This window comes from Phaenicophaeus curvirostris, unplaced genomic scaffold, assembly GCF_032191515.1.
Source record: "Phaenicophaeus curvirostris isolate KB17595 unplaced genomic scaffold, BPBGC_Pcur_1.0 scaffold_634, whole genome shotgun sequence".
Classification (NCBI taxonomy): domain Eukaryota; kingdom Metazoa; phylum Chordata; class Aves; order Cuculiformes; family Cuculidae; genus Phaenicophaeus; species Phaenicophaeus curvirostris.
Genome location: NW_027207158.1, coordinates 564 through 24,486, shown reverse-complemented (window position 1 = coordinate 24,486; position 23,923 = coordinate 564). Strand labels below are relative to the sequence as shown.

Here is a 23,923-nt window from a genome sequence, read left to right as displayed (position 1 = left end):
CCATTGGGGGCGGGAACCATTGTGGGGGGGGAACCATTTGCGGGGGGAACCATGGGGAGGGTGAACAATTTGGGGGGGGGAACCATTTGTGGGGGGAACCATTGGGGGGGTTACCATAGTGGGGGGGAACCATGAGGGGGGAACCATGGGGGGAAGGATTTGGGGGGGACCAGTGGGGGGGAACCATGGGGGCGGGGGGGCATATTGGGGGTCGGAACCAAAAACGCGGGGGGCACGTGGGGGTGTTACTTCCGGAAGGGGGGGATGGATTTTGGGGGAACACCTAAGTGTTCCTTTGAATTGGGGGGGGGGGGGGCACCTTTGGGGGGGGTTTTGGGGCTCAGTTTGTGTTCGGGGGGGTCTGGGGGGGGGGTATTTTTTTGGGGGGGGTTTCTATTTGGGGGGGGGTGTCTATTTTGGGGGAGGGGGGGTTCTATATGGTTTTTTGTGCCCCCCTCTAGGTGCAGGGCCTGGGCCCGCGGCTGCGCCTGACGCTGCGGCTGCTGCTGCCTTTGGGGGGGCCCCCCCCGGCCCCCCAACTCCTGCTGCTGCTGCGCTGCCCCCCCGCCGGGCGCAGCCCCCCTGCCTCCAGGTGACCCCCCAAAAATCAGCCCCCGCCCCCCAAAAACGCCTCCAAACCCCAAAAATATAGGGACCCCCCCCAAAAAGCCTCAAAATAGAGGGACCCCCCCAAAAATCACCTCAAAAGGCCTCGAAATAGAGGGACCCCCCCAAAAATCACCTCAAAAGGCCTCGAAATACAGGGACCCCCCCAAAAATCACCTCAAAAGGCCTCGAAATAGAGGGACCCCCCCTAAAAATCACCTCAAAAGGCCTCAAAATAGAGGGACCCCCCCTAAAAATCACCCCAAAAGGCCTCAAAATAGAGGGACCCCCCCCAAAATCACCTCAAAAGGCCTCAAAATAGAGGGACCCCCCAAAAATCACCTCAAAAGGCCTCAAAATAGAGGGACCCCCCCAAAAATCCCCTCAAAAGGCCTCGAAATACAGGGACCCCCCAAAAAATCACCTCAAAAGGCCTTGAAATACAGGGACCCCCCCAAAAATCACCTCAAAAGGCCTCAAAATAGAGGAACCCCCCCAAAAATCACCCCAAAAGGCCTGGAAATACAGGGACCCCCCCCATTTTTGGGGTCCCCCCCATATCCTGGGGTCCCCCCCCTATTTTCATGCCCCCCCCCCCATTATTCTTCTCCCCTCCCCCAATTTTTGGGGTCCCCCCCTCAACTTTTTGCCCCCCCCCCCCATTTTTAGGGTCTCTCCCCCCCCTTTTACTCTGTGTCCCCCCCATTTTCTGGGGTCCCCCCCCAATTTTTGGGGTCTCCCTCCTATTTTTGTGCCCACTCCCCATTTTTTCTGGGGTCCCCCCCAATTTTTGGGGTCTCCCCCTTATTTTTGTGCCCCCCCCATTTTTTGGGGTGTCCCCCCCATTTCTAGACTGACACCCCCATTTTTTAGTGCCCCCCCAATTTTTGACCCCCCCCCATTTTTAGGGTCCCCCTCTAATTTTCTGGGGTCCCGCTTAATTTCCAGGCTGTAACCCCCCTATTTTTCTGCCCCTCCCCCCAATTTTTGAGCCCCCCCCATTTCTCTACCCCCTCCCTCCAATTTTTGGGGTCCCCCCCAATTTTTTGGGGTCCCCATTAAATTCCAGGCTGTCCCCCCCCTATTTTTCTCCCCTCCCCTCATTTTCCTGCCCCTCCCCCCTCATCTCTGAGCCCCCCCCTCAATTCTTGGGGCCCCCCCTTAATTTTTGGGGCCCCCCCTCAATTTTTTAGGGGTCCCCCCCCTTAAATTTTCGGGGTCCCCCCCCAGGTGCCGCTGCTGCTGCCGGGACAGAGTGTGACGCTGGGGACGTGGCTGGAGCCGGGGCCGACGGCGCTGGAGGTCTGGGACCTATAGATGGGGGGGGCCTATAGATGGGGGGGGCCTATAGATGTGGGGATGGCACCTATAGATGTGGGCTGGCACCTATAGATGGGGGTTGGGACCTATAGATGCGCGGGTGGCACCTATAGATGAGGGGCTGGGACCTATAGATGGGGGGGCCCTATAGATGGGGGGCTGGCACCTATAGATGTGGGGCTGCGACCTATAGATGTGGGCTGAGACCTATAGATGGGGGGCTGGGACCTATAGATGCGGGGCTGGGACCTATATATGCGGGGCTGGCCCCTATATATGCGGGGCTGGCGCCTATAGATGTGGGGCTGGGACCTATAGATGGGGGCTGGCACCTATAGATGCGTGGGTGGCACCTATAGATGTGGGGCTGGGACCTATAGATGGGGGGCTGGGACCTATAGATGGGGGGGCCCTATAGATGGGGGGCTGGCACCTATAGATGTGGGGCTGCGACCTATAGATGTGGGCTGAGACCTATAGATGGGGGGCTGGGACCTATAGATGCGGGGCTGGCCCCTATATATGCGGGGCTGGCGCCTATAGATGTGGGGCTGGGACCTATAGATGTGGGGCTGGGACCCATAGATGGGGGCTGGCACCTATAGATGGGGGCTGGCCCCTATAGATGGGGGGCTGGCACCTATAGATGGGGGCTGGGACTCATAGATGTAGGGTTGGCACCTATAGATGTGGGGGGGCCCCTATAGATGTGCAGGGGCCCCTATAGACGTGGGGCTGGCACCTATAGATGTGGGGGGGCCCCTATAGATGGGGGGGGCCCCTATAGACGGGGGGGGGGCCCCTATAGATGTGGGGCTGGGAGCTATAGATGTGGGGGGCTCTCTACACGTGGGGCTGGCACCTATAGATGTGGGGGGCCCCTATAGATGGGGGAGGGCCCTATAGATGTGGGGGGCCCCTATAGATGCGGGGGGGCCCCTATAGATGTGGGGGGGGGCCCTATAGATGGGGGGCTGGGACCTATAGACGTCGGGGGGCCCCTATAGATGTGGGGGGGCCCCTATAGATGTGGGGCTGGCACCTATAGATGTGGGGCGGCCCCTATAGATGTGGGGGGGGCCCCTATAGATGTGGGGAGCCCTATAGATGTGGGGGGCCCCTATAGATGTGGGGGGGCCCCTATAGATGCGGGGCTGGCACCTATAGATGTGGGGCGGCACCTATAGATGTGGGGGGGCTCTATAGATGTGGGGGCGGCCCCTATAGATGTGGGGGCGCCCCTATAGATGCGGGGGGTCCCCTATAGATGTGGGGGGGCCCCTATAGATCTGGGAGGGCCCCTATAGATGTGGGGGGCCCCTATAGATGTCGGGGGGCCCCTATAGACGCGGGGGGGCCCCTATAGACGCGGGGGGGCCCCTATAGAGGTGTCTCCCCCCCAGGTTTTGCTGCTCCGTGCGGGGCAGGAGGCGCCGCTGCTCCGGGCACGAGTCGCCCTGCCCCCCCCCACCAGGGACACCAGTTAAACCAGTTAAACCAGTGACACCAGTGACACCAGGGACACCAGTGGAACCAGTGACACCAGTGACACCAGGGACACCAGTGACACCAGTAACACCAGTAAAACCAGTGGAACCAGTGTCACCAGTAAAATTAGCAACACCAGTAACACCAGTGAGACCAGTAACACCAGTGGAACCAGGGACACCAGTGAAACCAGTAAAACCAGTGAGACCAGTAGAACCAGTAACACCAGTGAAACTAGTGACACCAGTGACTCTAGTTAAACCAGTGAAACCAGTGACTCCAGTAACACCAGTGACTGCAGTGAAACCAGTAAAACCAGTGACACCAGTAGAACCAGTGAAACCAGAGACACCAGTGACACCAGTGACTCCAGTGACACCTGTAACTGCAGTGGAACCAGAGACACCAGTGAAACCAGTAAAACCAGTAACACCAGTGACACCAGTGACACCAGTTAAACCAGTGACAGCATTAAAACCAGTGGAACCAGTGTCACCAGTAAAATTAGCAACACCAGTAAAACCAGTGAGACCAGTAACACCAGTGAGACCAGTAACACCAGTAAAACCAGTGCAACCAGTGACACCAATGAAACCAGTAACACCAGTGAGACCAGTGGAACCAGAGACACCAGTGAAACCAGTAAAACCAGTGAGACCAGTGGAACCAGAGACACCAGTGACACCAATTAAACCAGTAAAACCAGTGAAACCAGTAAAACCAGTGAGACCAGTGGACGCAGAGACACCAGTGACACCAGTAAAACCAGTGACACCAGTGACACCAGTAAAACCGGTGACACCAGTAAAACCAGTACCACTGGTGAGACCGATAATACCCGTGAAACCAGTAACACCAGTGACACCAGTGCTCCCAGTATCTCCCAGCACCCCTCCCAGTGCTCCCAGTATCTCCCACCACCCCTCCCAGTGCTCCCAGTATCACCCACCACCCCTCCCAGTGCTCCAGTATCACCCACCACCCCTCCCAGTGCTCCCAGTATCTCCCACCACCCCTCCCAGTGCTCCCAGTATCACCCACCACCCCTCCCAGTGCTCCCAGTATCTCCCACCACCCCTCCCAGTGCTCCCAGTATCACCGATCACCCCTCCCAGTGCTCCCAGTATCACCCACCACCCCTCCCAGTGCTCCCAGTATCTCCCACCACCTCTCCCAGTGCTCCCAGTATCTCCCACCACCCCTCCCAGTGCTCCCAGTATCACCCACCACCCCTCCCAGTTCTCCCAGTATCACCCACCACCCCTCCCAGTGCTCCCAGTATCACCCATCACCCCTCCAGTGCTCCCAGTATCACCCACCACCCCTCCCAGTGCTCCCAGTATCACCCAGCACCCCTCCCAGTGCTCCCAGTATCACCAGTTCCCGCTGCCCCCCCCCCAATAAAGCTGTGGCTGCTGCTCCGGGCTGTACTGGGGCTTTACTGGGCTGTACTGGGAGCACTGGGAGGGGCCCCTCAGGGCAGGGGCCCCGCGGTCCCGTAGAGACGAGTGAGGGCGGCAGCGAGGGAGGGGCCCAGGCTCCTGGGGGAAACCAGTTTGGGGGGTCAGGAACCAGTTTGGGGGGGACAGAAACCAGTTTGGGGGGTCAGAGACCAGTTTGGGGGGTCAGAGACCAGTTGGGGGGGGTCAGAGACCAGTTTGGGGGTGAGAAACCAGTTGGGGGGGTCAGAGACCAGTTTGGGGGGTCAGGAACCAGTTTGGGGGGACAGAAACCAGTTTGGGGGGTTAGAAACCAGTTTGGGAGGTTAGAAACCAGTTTGGAGGGTCAGGAACCAGTTTGGGGGGACAGAAACCAGTTTGGGGGGTTAGAAACCAGTTTGGGGGGTTAGAAACCAGTTTGGGGGTCAGAGACCAGTTTGGGGGCTGAGAAACCAGTTTGGGGGGTGAGAAACCAGTTTAGGGGGGTCAGAAACCAGTTTGCAGGGTCAGGAAGCAGTCTGGGGGATCAGAAACCAGTTTGGGGGATCAAAAACCAGTTTGGGGGGTGAGCAACCAGTTTGGGGGGTGAGAAACCAGTTTGAGAGGGACAGAAACCAGTTTGGGGGGTGAGAAACCAGTTTGGAGGGACAGAAACCAGTTTGGAAGATTAGAAACCAGTTTGGGGGGTTAGAAACCAGTTTGAGAGAGACAGAAACCAGTTTGGGAGGGTCAGAAACCAGTTTGGAGGGTGAGGGTCCCAGTTCCTCCCAGTTTGGGGTCCCAGTAGCTCCAGTTCCTCCCAGTTTAATTCCCAGTAGCTCCCAGTTGCTCCCAGTTTGGGGATCCCAGTTTGGGGGGGGTGTCCCAGTTTAGTGGTTGAGGATCCCAGTAACTCCCAGTTTGGGTCCCCAGTAGCTCCCAGTTCCTCCCAGTCTGGGCTTCCAGTATCTCCCAGTTGCTCCCCGTTTGGGGATCCCAGTTTGGGGGTTCAGGCTCCCAGTTCCTCCCAGTTTGGGTCCCCAATAGCTCCCAGTTCCTCCCAGTTTGGGTCCCCAGTAGCTCCCAGTTCCTCCCAGTTTGGGTCCCAGTAGCTCCCAGTTCCTCCCAGTTTGGGCTCCCAGTAGCTCCCAGTTCCTCCCAGTTTGGGGATCCGAGTTTGGAGATTCAGGCTCCCAGTTCCTCCCAGTTTGGGCTCCCAGTAGCTCCCAGTTGCTCCCAGTTTGGGGATCCAACTTTGGAGATTCAGGCTCCCAGTTCCTCCCCGTTTGGGGATCCCAGTTTGGGGGTTCAGGCTCCCAGTTCCTCCCAGTTTAGTTCCCAGTAGCTCCCAGTTCCTCCCAGTTTGGGGATCCCAGTTTGGGGGGGGGTGTCCCAGTTTGGAGGTTCAGGCTCCCAGTTCCTCCCAGTTCCCCCCAGTTTGGGGTCCCGGCCCCTCCCAGTGTGGGGCCCCAGCACCCCCAGGGGGGTTCCCAGTACGTCCCAGTACGTCCCAGTACGTCCCAGTACGTCCCAGTTACCTGCGGCGCGGCCCCCAGCGCAGGCCGCGGAGCGGGGGGGGGGAGGGGCAGCTCAGGGCTCCCAGCAGGCTGGGGGGGCAGGAACCGGGCTGGGGGGGGGCAACTGCCCCACCAACTGCCCCCCCCCCTTTTTACCCCCCCTAGTTGCCCCCCAGACCCCCCTTTTTGCCCCCCAGACCCCCCTATTTGCCCCCCAGACCCCCCTTTTTGCCCCTCAACCCCCCTTTTCTGCCCTCCAACCCCCTCGTTTTGCCCCCCAGACCCCCCTTTTTACCCCCCAGACCCCCCTTTCTACCCCCAGACCCCCCTATTTGCCCCCCAGACGCCCCTATTTACCCCCCAGACCCCCCCTTTAACCCCCAGACCCCCTTATTGCCCCCCAGACCCCCCTTTTTGCCCCCTGAACCCCTCATTTTGCCTCCCAGACCCCCCTATTTACCCCCCAGGCCCCCCTTTTCACCCCCCAGACCCCCCTTTTTGCCCCCCAGACCCCCCTATTTGCCCCCCAGACCCCCCTTTTTGCCCCCCAACCCCCCCATTTGCACCCCAAACCCCCATTTTTGCCCCACAGATCCCCATATTTGCCCCCAACCCCCCTGTTTTACCCCCTAAACCCCCTTTTTGCCCCCCAGACCCTCCTTTTTGCTCCCCAGACCCCCCTTTTTACACCCCCAACCCCCTCTTTTTGCCCCCCAGACCCCCCATTTGCCCCCCTGGACCCACTTTTTACCCCCCGAAACCCCCCTTTTTGCCCCCACACCCCTCTCTTTGCCCCCCAGACCCCCCTTTTTGCCCCCCAGACCCCCATTTTAACACCCCTAACCCCCTTTTTTACCCCCCAGACCCCCCATTTGCCCCCCTGGACCCACTTTTCACCCCCCAAACCCCCCTTTTTGCCCCCCAGACCCCCCTTTTTGCCCCCTGAACCCCCCGTTTTGCCCCCCAGACCCCCCTTTTTGCCCCCAAGCCCCCCTTTTTGCCCCCAACCCCCCTTATTGCCCCCAGACCCCCCTTTTTGCCCTCAACCACCTCTTATTGCCCCCCCACCTCTTTTTGCCCCCCAAACCGACTTTTTGCCCCCACCCCCCTCTTTTTGCCCCCAACCCCCCCTTTTAGCCCCACAAGCCCCAGTTTTGCCCCCAACCCCCACTTTTTGTCCCCCAGACCCCCTATTTGCCCCCCAGACCCCCCTATTTGCCCCACAGATCCCCATATTTGCCCCCCAACCCCCCTGTTTTACCCCCTAAACCCCCTTTTGCCCCCCAGACCTCCTTATTGCCCCCCAGACCCCCCTATTTGCCCCGCAGACCCCCCTTTTTACACCCCCAACCCCCTTTTTTGCCCCCCAGACCCCCCATTTGCCCCCTGGACCCACTTTTCACCCCCCCAAACCCCCCTTTTTGCCCCCCAGACCCCTCTCTTTGCCCCCAGACCCCCCCTTTTGCCCCCAGACCCCCCCTTTAACACCCCTAACCCCCTTTTTTGCCCCCCAGACCCCCCATTTGCCCCCCGGACCCACTTTTCACCCCCCAAACCCCCTTTTTGCCCCCCAATCCCCCCTATTTGCCCCCCAGACCCCCCTTTTTGCCCCCCAATCCCCCCTTTTTGCCCCCAGACCCCCCTTTTTGCCCCCCAATCCCCCCTTTTTGCCCCCCAGACCCCCCTTTTTGCCCCCCAATCCCCCCTTTTTGCCCCCCAGACCCCCCTTTTGCCCCCCAGACCCCCCTTTTTGCCCCTCAACCCCCTCTTTTTGCCCCCACCCCCCTCTTTTTGCCCCCTATACCCCCATATTTACCCCCCTCACCCCCTGTTTACCCCCTCACCCCTATATTTAGCTCCTTTAAACCCCTTATTTACCCCCCTCACCCCCATATTTACCCCCTTTATCCCCATATTTACCCCCCTCACCTCCATATTTACCCCCCTCACCCCCATATTTACCCCTTTTAACCCCCTATTTACCCCCTCATCCCCTATTTACCCCCCTCACCCCCATATTTACCCCCTTTACCCCCACATTTACCCCCTCCTTGCCCTATTTCCCCCCTTTATCTCCACATTTACCCCCCTCACCCCCCTATTTACCCCCCCGTACCCCCCTTTTTACCCCCCGTACCTGGCGGGGGTGGGGAATTGCCCCACGAGGGCAGCGGCCGCGCCCCCCCCGAGCCCCCCGACCTGCAGGAGCTGCCGCAGCCAAACGTCCCCCACGCGCTGGGGCTGGGGGCAAATAGGGGGTGAGGGGGGTAAATAGGGGGAGGAGGGGGTAAATATGGGGGTATGGGGGGTAAATAGGGGGGTAAAGGGGTAAATAGGGGGGTAAAGGGGGTAAATAGGGGGGTAAAGGGGGTAAATAGGGGGGTATGGGGAGTAAATAGGGGGGTAAAGGGGGTAAATAGTGGGTGAGGGGGGTAAATAGGGGGGTAAGGGGGGTAAATAGGGAGGTGAGGGGGGTAAATAAGGGGGTAAATAGGGGGGTAAATAGGGGGGTAAAGGGGGTAAATAGGGGGGTAAAGGGGGGTAAATAGGGGGTAAAGGGGGTAAATAGGGGAGTGAGGGGTAAATAGGGGGGTTAAGGGGGTAAATAGGGGGGTAAAGGGGGTAAATAGGGGTAAAGGGGGTAAACAGGGGGTGAGGGGGTAAATATGGGGGTGAGGGGGTAAATATGGGGGCAAAGGGGGTAAATAGGGGGGTGAGGGGGGTAAATAGGGGGGTTAAGGGGTAAATACGGGGGTAAAGGGGTAAATAGGGGGGTAAAGGGGGTAAATAGGGGTAAAGGGGGTAAATAGGGGGTGAGGGGGTAAATAAGGGGGTGAGGAGAGTAAATAGGGGGGTGAGGGGGGTAAATAGGGGGTGAGGGGGTAAATAGGGGGGTAAAGAGGGTAAATAGGGGGGTGAGGGGATAAATAGGGGGGTATGGGAGGTAAATAGGGGGGTATGGGGGGTAAATAAGGGGTGGGGGGGCAAATGAGGGGGGCAAAACCGGAGGGGGGGGCACAATTGGGACCCCCCAACCCTCCCCGCCCCCGCTATTTGCCCCCCCCGAGACCCTTTTACCCCCCCCAGCCCCCCCATTTACCCCCCCCAGGGGCTCTTTTACCCCCTTCCCCCCCATTTTTTGCCCCCCCCCCATTTTTGCCCCCCCCTCCCATTTTTGCCCCCCCCCCCCGGTTTTTACCCCCCTTACCTGGTTTTTGCCCCCCCCCCGCAGGCTCTCGAAGGGCAGGAGGGAGCAGGGGGTCCCGGGGGCTCGGGGGGACCCCGACTCCTCACGTCCCCCCCCCACGCGCGCAGCACCCGGCCCTGGTGGGGGGGGGGGGGCAAAAAGAGGGGGGGGTCAGAGCCCCCATGCCCCTAATTGCCCCCCCAATTGCCCCCACCCCCCTCTTTTTGCCCCCTTGACCCCCCTTTTCTCCCTTGACCCCCATTTTTGCCCCCCAAACCCCACTTTTTCCCCCTTGACCCCCCTTTTTGCCCCCCTGACCCCCCTTTTTGCTCCCAAACCCCACTTTTTGCCCCCTTGAACCCCCTTTTGCCCCCCTGACCCCCCTTTTTGCCCCCCAAACCCCCCTTTTTCCCCCTTGACTCCCCTTTTTGCTCCCAAGCCCAACTTTTTGCCCCCCTTTTGCCCCCTTGAACCCCCTTTTTGCTTCCTTGACCCCCATTTTGCCCCCCTGACCCCCCTTTTTGCCCCCGACCCCCCTTTTTGCCCCCAAACCCCACTTTTTGCCCCCTTGACCCCCCTTTTACCCCCCTTGAACCCCACTTTTCCTTGAACCCCCTTTTGCCCCCTTGACCCCCCTTTTGGCCCCCCAAACCCCACCTTTTGCTCCCTTGACCCCCCTTTTTGCCCCCCGACCCCCAGTTTTTTGCCCCCAACCCCACTTTTTGCCCCCCAAACCCCACTTTTTGCCCCATTGACCCCCCTTTTTGCCCCCCAAACCCCACTTTTTACCCCCCGATCCCCCTTTTTGCCCCCCAACCCCCCCATGTCCCCCCAATTACCCCCCATTTGCCCCCCCAAACCCTCTAAGCCCCCCCAATTGCCCCCCCCCCCCCATTTTTGCCCCCCCCCCACCTTGTATCTCTGCCGCAGTCGCCCCCCCAGCACCCCCAAAAACGCAGCCGAGTCCTGGGCCCCCCCCGTCCAGTGCACCCCGAAACCGTCCTGCACCTGAAACAGGGGGGTCAGCACCCCAAAAACACCCCCTGGCACCCCAAAACCACCCCCAGAACCCCAAAAACACCCCCTGGCACCCCAAAACCACCCCCTGGCACCCCAAAACCACCCCCAGAACCCCAAAAACACCCCCTGGGACCCCAAAACCACCCCCAGAACCCCAAAACCACCCCCAACACCTCAAAAAACCCCCCCGGGACCCCAAAAACACCCCCTGGCACCCCCAAAACACTCTCTGACACCCCAAAAATACCCCCGGAACCCCAAAACCACTCCCTGGCACCCCAAAAGCACCCCCCAAACCCCAAAAACACCCCCCCAGAACCCCAAAAATAAAGCCTGGCACCCCAAAAACACCCCCCAGAACCCCAAAAACACCCCCTGGTACCCCAAAAACACCCCCAGAACCCAAAAATTCCCCCCCAGGACCCCAAAAACCCACCTGGCACCCCAAAATTCCCCCCCAGGACCCCAAAACCTCCCTCCAGGACCCCAAAAACCCACCTGGCACCCCAAAATTTCCCCCCAGGACCCCAAAACCTCCCCCCAGGACCCCAAAAACCCACCTGGCACCCCAAAATTCCCCCTCAGGACCCCACAACCCCCCCTCCAGCACCCCAAAATCCCACCCCTGGCACCCCAACACCCCCCCAGCACCCCAAAATCCCACCCCTGGCACCCCAAAATCCCCCCGGCACCCCAAAAAAAAGCCCCCCGGCACCTCAAACCCACCCCCAGCACCCCAAAAACCCCTCCAGCACCCCACAGTTTGGGGGGGTCCTGCAGGTTCTGGGGGGGTCCCATGGTTTGGGGGGGGACCCAGGGGTGTTTTTGGGGGTCCCAGGAGTGGTTTTGGGGTCCCAGGGGTGGTTTGGGGGCTCTGGGGGTGGGTTTTGGGATCCTGGGGGGTGTTTTTGGGGTCCCAGGGGGTGTTTTTGGGGGTCCTGGGGGTGTTTTGGGGGTCCCCGGGGGGGGTTTTGGGGTGTCAGAGTGTTTTTGGGGTCCCGGGGGGGTGTTTTTGGGGGTCCCGGGGGGGGTTTTGGGGGTCTCAGGGGGTGTTTTGGGGGTCCTGGGCGTAGTTTTGGGGTGCCAAGGGGGTTTTTGGGGTCCCGGGGTGTATTTTTGGGGTCCCGGGGGGGGGGTTTGGGGGTCCCAGGGGGATGGTTTTTGGGGTCCCGGGGGGGTGGTTTTGGGGGTCCCGGGGGTGTTTTGGGGGTCCCGGGGGTGTTTTTTGGGGTCCCAGGGGGTTTTTGGGGGTCTTGGGGGTGTTTTTGGGGGTCACGGGGGTGGTTTTGGGGGTCCCGGGGTGGATTTTTGGGGTCCCGGGGTGTATATTTGGGGTCCCGGGGGTGTTTTTGGGGGTCCTGGGGGGGTTTTTGGGGTCCCGGTGTTGTTTCTGGGGGTCCCGGGGGTGTTTTTGGGGTCCCGGTGTTGTTTTTGGGGGTCCCGGGGGTGTTTTTGGGGTCCCAGAGGTAGTTTTGGGGGTCCCAGGGTGGGTTTTTGGGGTCCCCGGGGGGTGTTTTTGGGGTTCTGGGATGTATTTTTGGGGTCCCGGGGTGTATTTTTGGGGTCCCAGGGTGTATTTTTGGGGGTCCTGGGGGGTCTTTTTGGGGTCCCAGTGGTGGTTTTGGGGTCCCAGCGGTGTTTTTGGGGTCCCAGGGTGGGTTTTTGGGGTCCCCGGGGTGTATTTTTGGGGTCCCAGGGTGTATTTTGGGGGTCCTGAGGGGTCTTTTTGGGGTCCCAGGGTGGTTTTTGGGGTCCCGGGGTGTATTTTTGGGGTCCCCGGGGTGGATTTTTGGGGTCCCGGGGTGGATTTTTGGGGTCCCGGGGGGTGTTTTTGGGGGTCCCGGGGGGTGTTTTTGGGGTCCCAGGGTGCGTTTTTGGGGTCCCCGGGATGGTTTTTGGGGTCCCGGGGTGGATTTTTGGGGTCCCGGGGGGTGTTTTTGGGGTCCCAGGATGGGTTTTTGGGGGTCCCGGGGGGGGTTTTTGGGGTCCCAGGGATGGTTTTTGGGGTCCCGGTGTTGTTTTTGGGGGTCCCGGGGGTGTTTTTGGGGTCCCGGTGTTGTTTTTGGGGGTCCCGGGGGTGTTTTTGGGGTCCCAGAGGTAGTTTTGGGGGTCCCAGGGTGGGTTTTTGGGGTCCCCGGGGGGTGTTTTTGGGGTTCTGGGATGTATTTTTGGGGTCCCGGGGTGTATTTTTGGGGTCCCAGGGTGTATTTTTGGGGGTCCTGGGGGGTCTTTTTGGGGTCCCAGTGGTGGTTTTGGGGTCCCAGCGGTGTTTTTGGGGTCCCAGGGTGGGTTTTTGGGGTCCCCGGGGTGTATTTTTGGGGTCCCGGGGGGGGTTTTTGGGGTCCCAGGGATGGTTTTTGGGGTTCCGGGGTGGATTTTTGGGGTCCCAGGGTGTATTTTGGGGGTCCTGAGGGGTCTTTTTGGGGTCCCAGGGTGGTTTTTGGGGTCCCGGGGTGTATTTTTGGGGTCCCCGGGGTGGATTTTTGGGGTCCCGGGGTGGATTTTTGGGGTCCCGGGGGGTGTTTTTGGGGGTCCCGGGGGGTGTTTTTGGGGGTCCCGGGGTGCGTTTTTGGGGTCCCCGGGATGGTTTTTGGGGTCCCGGGGTGGATTTTTGGGGTCCCGGGGGGTGTTTTTGGGGGTCCCGGGGGGTGTTTTTGGGGGTCCCGGGGTGCGTTTTTGGGGTCCCCGGGATGGTTTTTGGGGTCCTGGGGTGGATTTTTGGGGTCCCGGGGGGTGTTTTTGGGGTCCCAGGATGGGTTTTTGGGGGTCCCAGGGGGGGTTTTTGGGGTCCCAGGGATGGTTTTTGGGGTCCCGGGGTGGATTTTTGGGGTCCCAGGGTGGGTTTTTGGGGTCCCAGGGATGGTTTTTGGGGTCCCGGGGTGTATTTTTGGGGTCCCGGGGGGGGGTTTTGGGGTCCCCGGGGGGGGTTTTTGGGGGTCACCTGGGTGTTGGCGGCCGCCTGGCGCAGGGAGGGGAGGGGGAGGGGCAGCCGCTCGGCCCCCCCCGGCGCTTCCAGCAGGAACAGGACCTGCCGCAGCCCGCAGCGCCCCAGCCGGAACTGCCCCCAGTACAAACCAGTATAAACCAGTAAGGACCAGTACAAACCAGTACGGACCCATAGCAGACAATACAGACCAGTATGGGCCCGTACAAAACAGTACGGACCAGTATAGGCCAGTATGGACCAGTAACACCAGCACCCCTGCACCCCCCAGCCCCCCAAAGTGCCCACCAGTATCCACCAGTATCCACCAGTACAGACCAGTACAGACCCATACAGAACAGTACGGGCCACTATGGACCAGTATGGACCAGTACAGACCAGTAACACCAGCTCCCCTGCACCCCCCAGCCCCCCAAAGTGCCCACCAGTATCCACCAGTATCCACCAGTATCCACCAGTATCCACCAGTACAGACCAGTACAGACCAGTACAGACCCATACAGACCAGTACGGGCCACTATGGACCAGTATGGACCAGTACAGACCAGTAACACCAGCTCCCCTGCACCCCCCAGCCCCCCAAAGTGCCCACCAGTATCCACCAGTATCCACCAGTATCCACCAGTATCCACCAGTACAGACCAGTACAGACCAGTACAGACCCATACAGACCAGTACGGGCCACTATGGACCAGTATGGACCAGTACAGACCAGTAACACCAGCTCTCCTGCACCCCGAGACCCCTCCAGTGCCCACCAGTATCCACCAGTACCCACCAGTACAGGCCAGTACGGACCCATACAGACCAGTATGGACCAGTATGAACCAGTACAGACCAGTAACACCAGCACCCCCGCGTCCCCAAGTCCCCTCAATGCTTTTCCATAGCTCCCAGTGCCTCCCAGTGCCTCCCAGTTCCATCCCAGTCCCTCCCAGTTCCATCCCAGTCCCTCCCAGTTCCATCCCAGTCCCTCCCCAGTCCCTCCCAGTGCCTCCCAGTTCCATCCCAGTCCCTCCCCAGTCCCTCCCAGTCCCTCCCAGTTCCATCCCAGTCCCTCCCAGTCCCTCCCAGTGCCTCCCAGTGCCATCCCAGTCCCTCCCAGTCCCTCCCAGTGCCTTCCCTGTCCCATCCCAGTCCCTTCCAGTCCCCTCCCAGTTACTCCCAGTGCTCCCAATTCCATCCCAGTCCCCTCCCAGTCCTCCCAGTCCCCTCCCAGTCCCCTCAATCCCATCCCAGTCCCCTCCCAGTCCCTCTCGATGCTCCCAGTTCCATCCCAGTAAACTCCCAGTCCCTCCCAGTGCTCTCCCAGTCCCTCCCAGTCCCTCCCAGTGCTCTCCCAGCCCCTCCCGTTCCCTCCCAGTGCCCTCCCAGTCCCTCCCAGTGCTCCCAGTACCTTCTGCTCGCGGTACCGTCCGTCCCTCAGGCTCTGCCCCAGATCAGCCGCCGCCTTCCGCTCCACGACCACGTCCAGCAGCAGCTCCCGGGGGGGCCGCCCTGCGCACCAGTGCTCCCAGTACAGACCAGTACACACCAGTACAGCCCCAGCGCCTCCCAGTACAGCCCCAGCGCCTCCCAGTGCAGCCCCAGAGCTCCCAGTGCAGCCCCAGGGCTCCCAGTGCAGCCCCAGCACTTCTCAATACGGTCCCAGTATCTCCCAGTACAGCCTCAGGGCTCCCAGTACACACCAGTACACACCAGTATAGCCCCAGCGCCTCCCAGTGCAGCCCCAGGGCCCCCAGTACAAACCAGTCCCCTCCCAGTGCTTTCCCAGTGCCTCCAGTCCCTCCCAGTCCCTCCAGTGCTCTCCCAATCTCCTCCCAGTGCCCCCCCAGTGCCCCCAGTCCATCCCAGTCCCTTCCAGTCCCCTCCCAGTGCCCCCAGTCCAATCCCCTCCCTCCCAACCCCCTCCCAGTGCTCTCCCAGTGCCCTCCCAGTGCCTCCAGTCCATCCCAGTCCATCCCAGTCCCCTCCCAGTTCCCCCAGTGCTCTCTCAACCCCCTCCCAGTGCCCTCCCAGTGCCCCCAGTCCCTCCCAGTCCCTCCCAGTCCCCTCCCAGTCCCCTGAATCCCCTCCCAACCCCCTCCCAGTGCTCTCCCAGTGCCCCCAGTCCATCCCAGTCCCTTCCAGTCCCCTCCCAGTTCCCCCAGTGCTCTCCCAACCCCCTCCCAGTGCTCTCCCAGTGCCCCCAGTCCATCCCAGTGGCCTCCCAGTCCGCCCCAGTGCTCTCTCAACCCCCTCCCAGTGCTCTCCCACTGCCCCCAGTCCAACCCAGTCCCCTCCTAGTGCTTTCCCAGTGCTCTCCCAGTGCCTCCAGTCCATCCCAGTGCCCTCCCAGTGCTCTCCCAGTGCCCCCAGTCCATCCCAGTGGCCTCCCAGTCCGCCCCAGTGCTCTCTCAACCCCCTCCCAGTGCTCTCCCACTGCCCCCAGTCCAACCCAGTCCCCTCCTAGTGCTTTCCCAGTGCTCTCCCAGTGCCTCCAGTCCATCCCAGTGGCCTCCCAGTCCGCCCCACTGCCCTCCCAATCTCCTCCCAGTGCCCTCCCAGTCCCCTCCCAGTGCCCCCAGTCCATCCCAGTGCCCTCCCAGTGCCCTCCCAGCGCCCCGAATCCCCTCCCCGCGCCCTCCCAGTCCGTCCCAGTGCTCCCAGTGGGTACCGGGGGCCGGGCTGGTCTCTCTGGCCACCCACACGAAGTCCCCGACCGGGAGGCGCCGCTGGACGGCGGGGAGGGGGCCCGAGCTCAGCAGGGGCCACAGGGTCCTGGAGGGGGCGGGGCTTCAGGAAGGGGCGGGGCTTAAGGCAGGGGGGCGTGGCTTAAGGTCATGGGGCGTGGCTTAAGGCCGAGGGGCGTGGCTTGAGCCCGAGGGGGCGTGGCCTGCAGGGGCCACAGGGCCCTGGGGGTTGAGAAAGGGGAGGGGCTAAAGGGAGGGGGCGTGGCTTGAGGAAGAAGGGGCGGGGCTAAAGGGGATCACGTGGTCGTGGGGAGGAGGGAGCCTGAGATTCTATGGGGGGGTCCTGGGGTTCCATGGGGGGTTCCTGGGGTCCCATGCGAGGGTCCTTGGGGTCCCAAAGGTGATGGGGGGGGTTCCTGGGGTCCCATGGGGGGTCTTGGGGTCCCATGGGGGAGGGTCTGAGGTCCCATGGCTGCTAGGGGGGGGTCCTGGGGTCCTATGTGAGGTCTTGGGGTCCCATGGGAGGGTCCTTGGGGTCCCATGGGTGCTGGGGGGGTTCCTGGGGTCCCATGGGGGGTCTTGGGGTCCCATGGGTGCTTGGGGGGGGGGTCCTGGGGTCCCATGGGGGGGGTCTTGGGGTCCCATTGGTGCTGGGGGGGGAGCATGAGGTCCTATGGGGGGGTCTTGGGGTCCCATGGGTGCTGGGGGGGTCCTGGGGTCCCATGGGGGGTCTTGGGGTCCCATGGGTGCTGGGGTGGGGTCCTGAAGTCCTATGGGGGGCGTCTTGGGGTCCCATGGGTGCTGGGGGGGGGTCCTGGGGTCCTATGTGAGGTCTTGGGGTCCCATGGGAGAGTCCTTGGGGTCCCATGGGTGCTGGGGGGGGGTCCTGGGGTTCCATGGGTGCTGGGGGGGTCCTGGGGTCCCATGGGGGGTCTTGGGGTCCCATGGTGGGGGGGTCCTGGGGTCCCATGGGTGCTTGAGGGGGTCCTGGGGTCCCATGGGGGGTCTTGGGGTCCCATGGGTGCTGGGGGGGGGTCCTGGGGTCCCATGGGGGGTCTTGGGGTCCCATGGGTGCTGGGGGGGGGTCCTGGGGTCCCATGGGGGGGTTCTGGGGTCCCATAGGTGCTGGGGTCTTGGGGTCCTAGGGGGGGGGTCTTGGGGTCCTATGGGTGCTGGGGGGGTCCTGGGGTCCCATGGGTGCTGGGGGGGGGTCCTGGGGTCCCATGGGGGGGGTCTTGGGGTCCCAAAGGTGATGGAGGGGTTCCTGGGGTCCCATGGAAGGGTCCTTGGGGTCCCATGGGTGATGTGAGGGGAACCTGAGGTCCTATGGGGGGGTCCTGGGGTCCCATGGGGGGGGTTCTTGGGGTCCCATGGGTGCTGGGGGGCTCCTGGGGTCCCATGGGGGGTGGTCTTGGGGTCCCATGGGTGCTTGGAGGGGGGTCCTGGGGTCCCATGGGGGAGGGTCTGAGGTCCCGTGGGTGCTGGGGGGGGTCCTGGGGTCCCATGGGTGCTGGGGGGGGGGTCCGGAGGTCCCATGGGGGGGTCTTGGGGTCCTATGGGTGCTGGGGTGGTCCTGGGGTCCCATGGGGGGGTCTTGGGGTCCCATGGTTGCTGGGGGGTCCTGGGGTCCCATGGGTGCTGGGGGGGGTCCTGGGGTCCCACGGCGGGAGGTCCTGGGGTCCCATGGTGGGGGGTCTTGGGGTCCCATGGGTGCTGGGGTGGGGTCCTGAGGTCCTATGGGGGGGGGTCTTGGGGTCCCATGGGTGCTGGGGGGGGGGTCCTGGGGTCCCATAGGGGGATCTTGGGGTCCTGTGGGTGCTGGGAGAGGGGTTCTGGGGTCCCATGGCAGGGGTCTTGGGGTCCCATGGGTGCTGGGGGGGGTCCTGGGGTCCCAAGGGGGAGGGTCTGAGGTCCCATGGGTGCTGGGGGTGGTCCTGGGGTCCCATGGGGGGGTCTTGGGGTCCCATGGTTGCTGAGGGGGGGTCCTGGGGTCCCATGGCGGGGTTCTGGGGTCCCATAGGTGCTGGGGAGGGGGGTCTTGGGGTCCCATGGGTGCTGGGGGGGTGTCCGGAGGTCCCATGGTGGGTCTTGGGGGTCCCATGAGTGCTGGGGGGCTCTCCCAGTGCCGGCCCAGTAGGAACTGGGGGGGAGGTCTCACCCCTCGGCCGTGTCCACACAGAGGACGATGTCGAACTCCCCGGGGTGCAGCTCGAACCTTGGGGGGAGGGGGTGGGACGATCAGGACCCCCCCCCAAAAAAATGAGAGACTCCCCTAAAATAGTCCCCCCCCCCTCCCAGGGACCCCCCCCCACTCAATATAGACCCCAGACCCCCCCAAAAGGCTTACCCCCACCCCTAAAAAGGACACCCCCCCAAAATGGGTCCCAGGAGCCCCTCCCCCCCCCAAAAGGACCCCCCCTCCCCCCAAAATGGGTCCCAGGAGCCCCCTGTCCCCCCAAAATGGGTCCCAGGAGCCCCTCCCCCCCCCAAAAGGACCCCCCCTCTCCCCAAAATGGGTCCCAGGAGCCCCTCCCCCCCCCAAAAGGACCCCCCCGCCCCCCAGAATGGGTCCCAGGAGCCCCTCCCCCCCCCAAAAGGACCCCCCTCCCCCCAAAATGGTTCCCAGGAACCCCCCTCCCCCCAAAATGGGTCCCAGGAACCCCTCCCCCCCCCAAAAGGACCCTCTCCCCAAAATGGTTCCCAGGAGCCCCTCCCCCCCCAAAAGGACCCCCCCTCCCCCCAAAATGGGTCCCAGGAGCCCCCCTCCCCCCCCAAAAGGACCCCCCCTCCCCCCAAAATGGGTCCCAGGAGCCCCCCTCCCCCCCACTGAGCTCACAGGACTGGGGGCTCCAGCGCGGGGGGCGTGGCCTCAGCCGGAGGGGGCGTGGCCTCAGCGAAAGGGGGCGTGGCCTCAGGGAGAGGCCCCGTGGGCTTAGCGGGAGGGGGCGGGGCCTCAGTCACGTGGGGCGTGGCCTCGTCGGGAGGGGGCGTGGCCTCCGCGGGAGGGGGCGTGGCCAGGCGCAGCGCGAGCGCGCGGCCACGTGGGGTCAGCGAGAACCTGCGAGTTGGGGGGGGGGGGGGGGAGGGGTTGAGGCTCCCAGTACAAACCAGTACAACCCAGTACAGCCCCAACGCTCCCAGTGCAGCCCCAGGGCTCCCAGTACAACCTCAGGGCTCCCGGTGGGCCCGCCCAGTACAGCCCCAGTGCTCCCAGTACAGCCCCAGTGCCTCCCAGTGCAACCCCAGTGCCTCCCAGTACAGCCCCAGCACCTCCCAGTACACCCAATGCAGCCCCAGTGCTTCCCAGTACAGCTCTAGCACCTCCCAGTGCAGCCCCAGTGCCTCCCAGTACAGCCCCAGCACCTCCCAGTGCTCCCAGTGCAGCCCCAGTGCTCCCAGTACAACCCCAGCACCTCCCAGTACTCCCAGTGCAGCCCCAGCTCCTCCCAGTGCAGCCCCAGCACCTCCCAGTACAGTCCTAGCACCTCCCAGTACTCCCAGGGCAACTCTAGTGCTCCCAGTACAGCCCCAGCCCCTCCCAGTGCAGTCCCAGTGCCTCCCAGTGCAACCCCAGTGCCTCCCAGTACAGCCCCAGCACCTCCCAGTACTCCCAGTACTCCCAGTGCAGCCCCAGTACTTCCCAGTACAGCTCTAGCACCTCCCAGTGCAGCCCCAGTGCCTCCCAGTGCAGCCCCAGCACCTCCCAGTGCAGCCCCAGCACCTCCCAGTGCAGCCCCAGTGCCTCCCAGTGCAGCCCCAGTGCCTCCCAGTGCAGTCCCAGTGCCTCCCAGTGCAGCCCCAGTGCTCCCAGAACAGTCCCAGTGCCTCCCAGTACAGCCCCAGCACCTCCCAGTACAGTCCCAGTGCCTCCCAGTACAGTCCCAGTGCCTCCCAGTACAGCCCCAGTGCTCCCAGTGCAGCCCCAGCACCTCCCAGTGCAGTCCCAGTGCCTCCCAGTCCAGCCCCAGCACCTCCCAGTGCAGCCCCAGTGCCTCCCAGTGCTCCCAGTGCAGCCCCAGTGCTCCCAGTGCAGCTCTAGCACCTCCCAGTGCAGCCCCAGTGCCTCCCAGTACAGTCCCAGTGCCTCCCAGTGCAGCCCCAGTGCCTCCCAGTCCAGCCCCAGCACCTCCCAGTGCAGCCCCAGCACCTCCCAGTGCAGTCCCAGTGCCTCCCAGTGCAGCCCCAGTGCCTCCCAGTACAGCCCCAGCACCTCCCAGTATTCCCAGTGCAGCCCCAGTGCCTCCCAGTACAGCTCTAGCACCTCCCAGTGCAGCCCCAGTGCCTCCCAGTACAGCCCCAGCACCTCCCAGTATTCCCAGTGCAGCCCCAGTTCTCCCAGTGCAGCCCCAGTGCCTCCCAGTGCAGCCCCAGTGCCTCCCAGTACAGTCCCAGTGCCCCCCAGTGCAGCCCCAGGGATCCCAGTACAACCCCAGTCCTCCCAGTACCCCCTCCCAACCTATTCCAGTACAACCTCAGTGCTCCCAGTCTCCTCTCCCAGTCCCCCCAGTGCCCTCCCAGTTCCTCCCAGTACCCCCCCACCCCCATCCCAGCCTTCTCCAGTCCATCCCAGTCCCCCCAGTGCCCTCCCAGTTCCTCCCAGTACCCCCCCACCTCCATCCCAGCCTTCTCCAGTCCATCCCAGTCCCCCCAGTGCCCTCCCAGTTCCTCCCAGTACCCCCCCACCCCCATCCCAGCCTTCTCCAGTCCATCCCAGTCCCCCCAGTGCCCTCCCAGTTCCTCCCAGTACCCCCCCCACCCCCATCCCAGCCTTCTCCAGTCCATCCCAGTCCCCCCAGTGCCCTCCCAGTTCCTCCCAGTACCCCCCCACCTCCATCCCAGCCTTCTCCAGTCCATCCCAGTCCCCCCAGTGCCCTCCCAGTTCCTCCCAGTACCCCCCCACCCCCATCCCAGCCTTCTCCAGTCCATCCCAGTCCCCCCAGTGCCCTCCCAGTTCCTCCCAGTACCCCCCCACCCCCATCCCAGCCGTCTCCAGTCCATCCCAGTCCCCCCAGTGCCCTCCCAGTTCCTCCCAGTGCCCCCAGTTGCCCTCCCATACTGGGGGGGGTGCCCGCTCCGCTGCACCAGTTGCTGACGGACGAGGGAGTCCAGAGCGGCCTGGGACGCTGCCTGGGGGGGACGGGGTCAAACTGGGAGGGACTGGGAGGGACTGGGAGGGGACTGGGAGGGGACTGGGAGCACTGGAATGGACTGGGATGGGATTGGGGGGGAACTAGGAGCACTGGGATGGACTGGGAGGAGATTGGGAAGGGACTGGGAGCACTGGGATGGACTGGGATGGGATTGGGAGGGGACTGGGAGCACTGGGATGGACTGGGATGGGATTGGGAGGGGACTGGGATGTACTGGGATGGACTGGGATGGGATTGGGAGGGGACTGGGAGCACTGGGATGGACTGGGATGGGATTGGGAGGGGACTGGGAGCACTGGGATGGACTGGGAGGGGATTGGGAGGGGACTGGGAGCACTGGGATGGACTGGAATGTGATCACGAGGGGACTGGGGGCACTGGGATGGACTGGGATGGGATTGGGAGGGAACTGGGATGTACTGGGATGTACTGGGATGGACTGGGACGTACTGGTGGTACTGACTCACCCCCAGCAGCTGCAGCAGCTCCGCGCGGGGGAGGGGCCGGGGGCTCTGGGGGAGGGGAGGGGTCACACCCCCCTCCCAGTTCATCCCAGTGCCATCCCAGTTCATCCCAGTCCCCCACAAGCCTGCTCCCAGTCCCATCCCAGTCCATCCCAGTCCACCCAGTAGCCACCCAGTCCATTCCCAGTCCCTCCCAGTGCTCCCAGTCCCATCCCAGTCCCTCCCAGTGCCCCCCACTCCCATCCCAATCCCTCCCAGTCCACTCCCAGTCCCTTCCAGTCTCATCCCAGTCCCTCCCAGTGCTCCCAGTCCATTCCCAGTCCCATCCCAGTCCCTCCCACTCCCATCCCAACCCCTCCCAGTCCCATCCCAGTCCCTCCCAGTCCCTCCCAGTGCTCCCAGTCCCACCTGGCTCAGTGCCAGCAGCAGGGCCGTGGTGCTGGGCTGGGGGCTCCGTGTGCCCCTCCCCCCCCTGCCCCGGGGGGGGGTCGGGGGGAGGCCGAGCCCTGGGGGGGGGGGGCAGCTAATTAGTGTCTTAATTAGCTTAATGAGCCCCCCCTCCCCTCCCAGTCCCTCCCAGTGCCCCCTACTCCCCTCCCAGTGCCTCCCAGTCCCTCCCAGTGCCCCCCCCGCTCCCATCCCAGTGCCTCCCAGTGCCCCCCTCTCCCCTCCCAGTCCCCCCTCTCCCCTCCCAGTCCCTCCCAGTGCCCCCCACTCCCCTCCCAGTCCCTCCCAGTGCCTCCCACTCCCCTCCCAGTGCCTCCCAGTCCCTCCCAGTCCCCCTAGATGCCCCCACCTCCCCCTCCCAGTGCCTCCCAGTGCCTCCCAGTCCCTCCCAGTGCCCCCCTCTCCCCTCCCAGTCCCTCCCAGTGCCCCCCACTCCCCCTCCCAGTGCCTCCCAGCGCCTCCCATTCCCCCTAGTTGCCCCCCAGGTCCCCCTCCCAGTGCCTCCCAGTCCCTCCCAGTCCCTCCCAGTGCCTCCCAGTCTCACGCTGCCGGTGCTGGCGGAGGCGCCGGTCGAGTCGAGCGCAGATGGTGGGGCCGAAGCCGCGGAGGACGGCGGCCGCCGAGCCCGAGGGCAGCGGCAGCGGGAACAGCCCCAGGGCCTGCAGGGCCTGATACTGGGATGAACTGGGAGCACTGGGAGCCACTGGGAGCCCAACCCCCAAACTGGGAACAGCCCCAGGGCCCGCAGGGCCTGATACTGGGATGAACTGGGAGCACTGGGAGCCACTGGGAGCCCGACCCCCAGCCTGGGAACAGCCCCAGGGCCTGATACTGGGATGAACTGGGAGCACTGGGAGCCCAAACTGGGACCGACTGGGGTCAAACTGGGGCCCACTGGGACCTCAACCCCTTAAACTGGGATCAAACTGGGACCCCAAGCCCTGAATTGGGACCAACTGGGACCCCAACCCCCAAACTGGGACAGACTGGGGCCACTGGGACCCCGACTGGGACCAACTGGGACCCCAACTGGGCCTAACTGGGAGCCCAACCCCAAACTGGGAGGCAGGGGATCGAACTGGGATCCCAACTGGGCCCTCAACCCCCAAACTGGGAGCGACTGGGATCGAACTGGGAGCCGCGTCCCCCCTCACCCTGGCGTAGGCCCCCGGCCCGGGGGGTCCCGGCGCTCTCGTCCCGCCACTCGCGGAGCCACCGAGCGAACAGCGGGTTCGGCTCCCGCCGGGGCCTCCCGGGGGGCGCCATGACGGGACCCGCCCCGCGCCGCTCTGGGAACGGGGACTCGACTGCTCTGGAGGACTCGGAGCCGCTCGAGGAAGTCGCGGAGGACTGACTCGACTGCTCTGGAGGACTCGGAGCCGCTCGAGGAAATCCTGGAGGACTGACTCGACTGCTCTGGAGGACCTGGAGCCGTTCTAGGAAAGCTTGGGGGGGCGGAACAGACTCGACGTCTCTGGAGGACCCGGAGGCCTGACTCGACGTCTCTGGGGGACACGGAGGACTGACTCGACTGCTCTGGAGGACGCGGAGCCGCTCGAGGAAATCCCAGAGGACTGGCTCGACTGCTCTGGAGGACCCGGAGGACTGACTCGACTGCTCTGGAGGACGCGGAGCCGCTCTATGAAATCCCGGAGGGCTGACTCGACTGCTCTGAGGACCCGGAGCCGCT

At 63.4% G+C, this 23,923-nt stretch overlaps 1 protein-coding gene and 1 long non-coding RNA gene across 2 annotated transcripts; one reads left to right on the top strand and one right to left on the bottom strand.

Annotated features, from left to right (window-relative positions):
- The first annotated feature begins 466 nt into the window (after positions 1-466).
- LOC138735262 (uncharacterized) lies at positions 467-4,711 on the top strand. Its single transcript, XR_011339695.1, has 3 exons — positions 467-592; positions 1,837-1,908; positions 3,330-4,711. It is a non-coding gene; the product is annotated as an uncharacterized lncRNA (long non-coding RNA).
- Positions 4,712-4,835: 124 nt separating this feature from the next.
- Positions 4,836-23,669, bottom strand: MUS81 (MUS81 structure-specific endonuclease subunit; the record flags this gene model as incomplete). Its single annotated transcript, XM_069883166.1, is given in 16 exon segments — positions 4,836-4,955; positions 6,371-6,439; positions 8,487-8,590; positions 9,558-9,610; positions 9,613-9,673; positions 10,449-10,544; positions 13,498-13,614; positions 14,897-14,997; positions 16,157-16,260; positions 18,331-18,387; positions 19,009-19,230; positions 21,229-21,299; positions 21,790-21,834; positions 22,195-22,292; positions 22,778-22,901; positions 23,388-23,669. Coding segments are annotated over 16 exon segments (1,671 nt in total), but the record flags the coding sequence as incomplete, so codon positions are not given.
- Between the last annotated feature and the right edge of the window lie 254 nt (positions 23,670-23,923).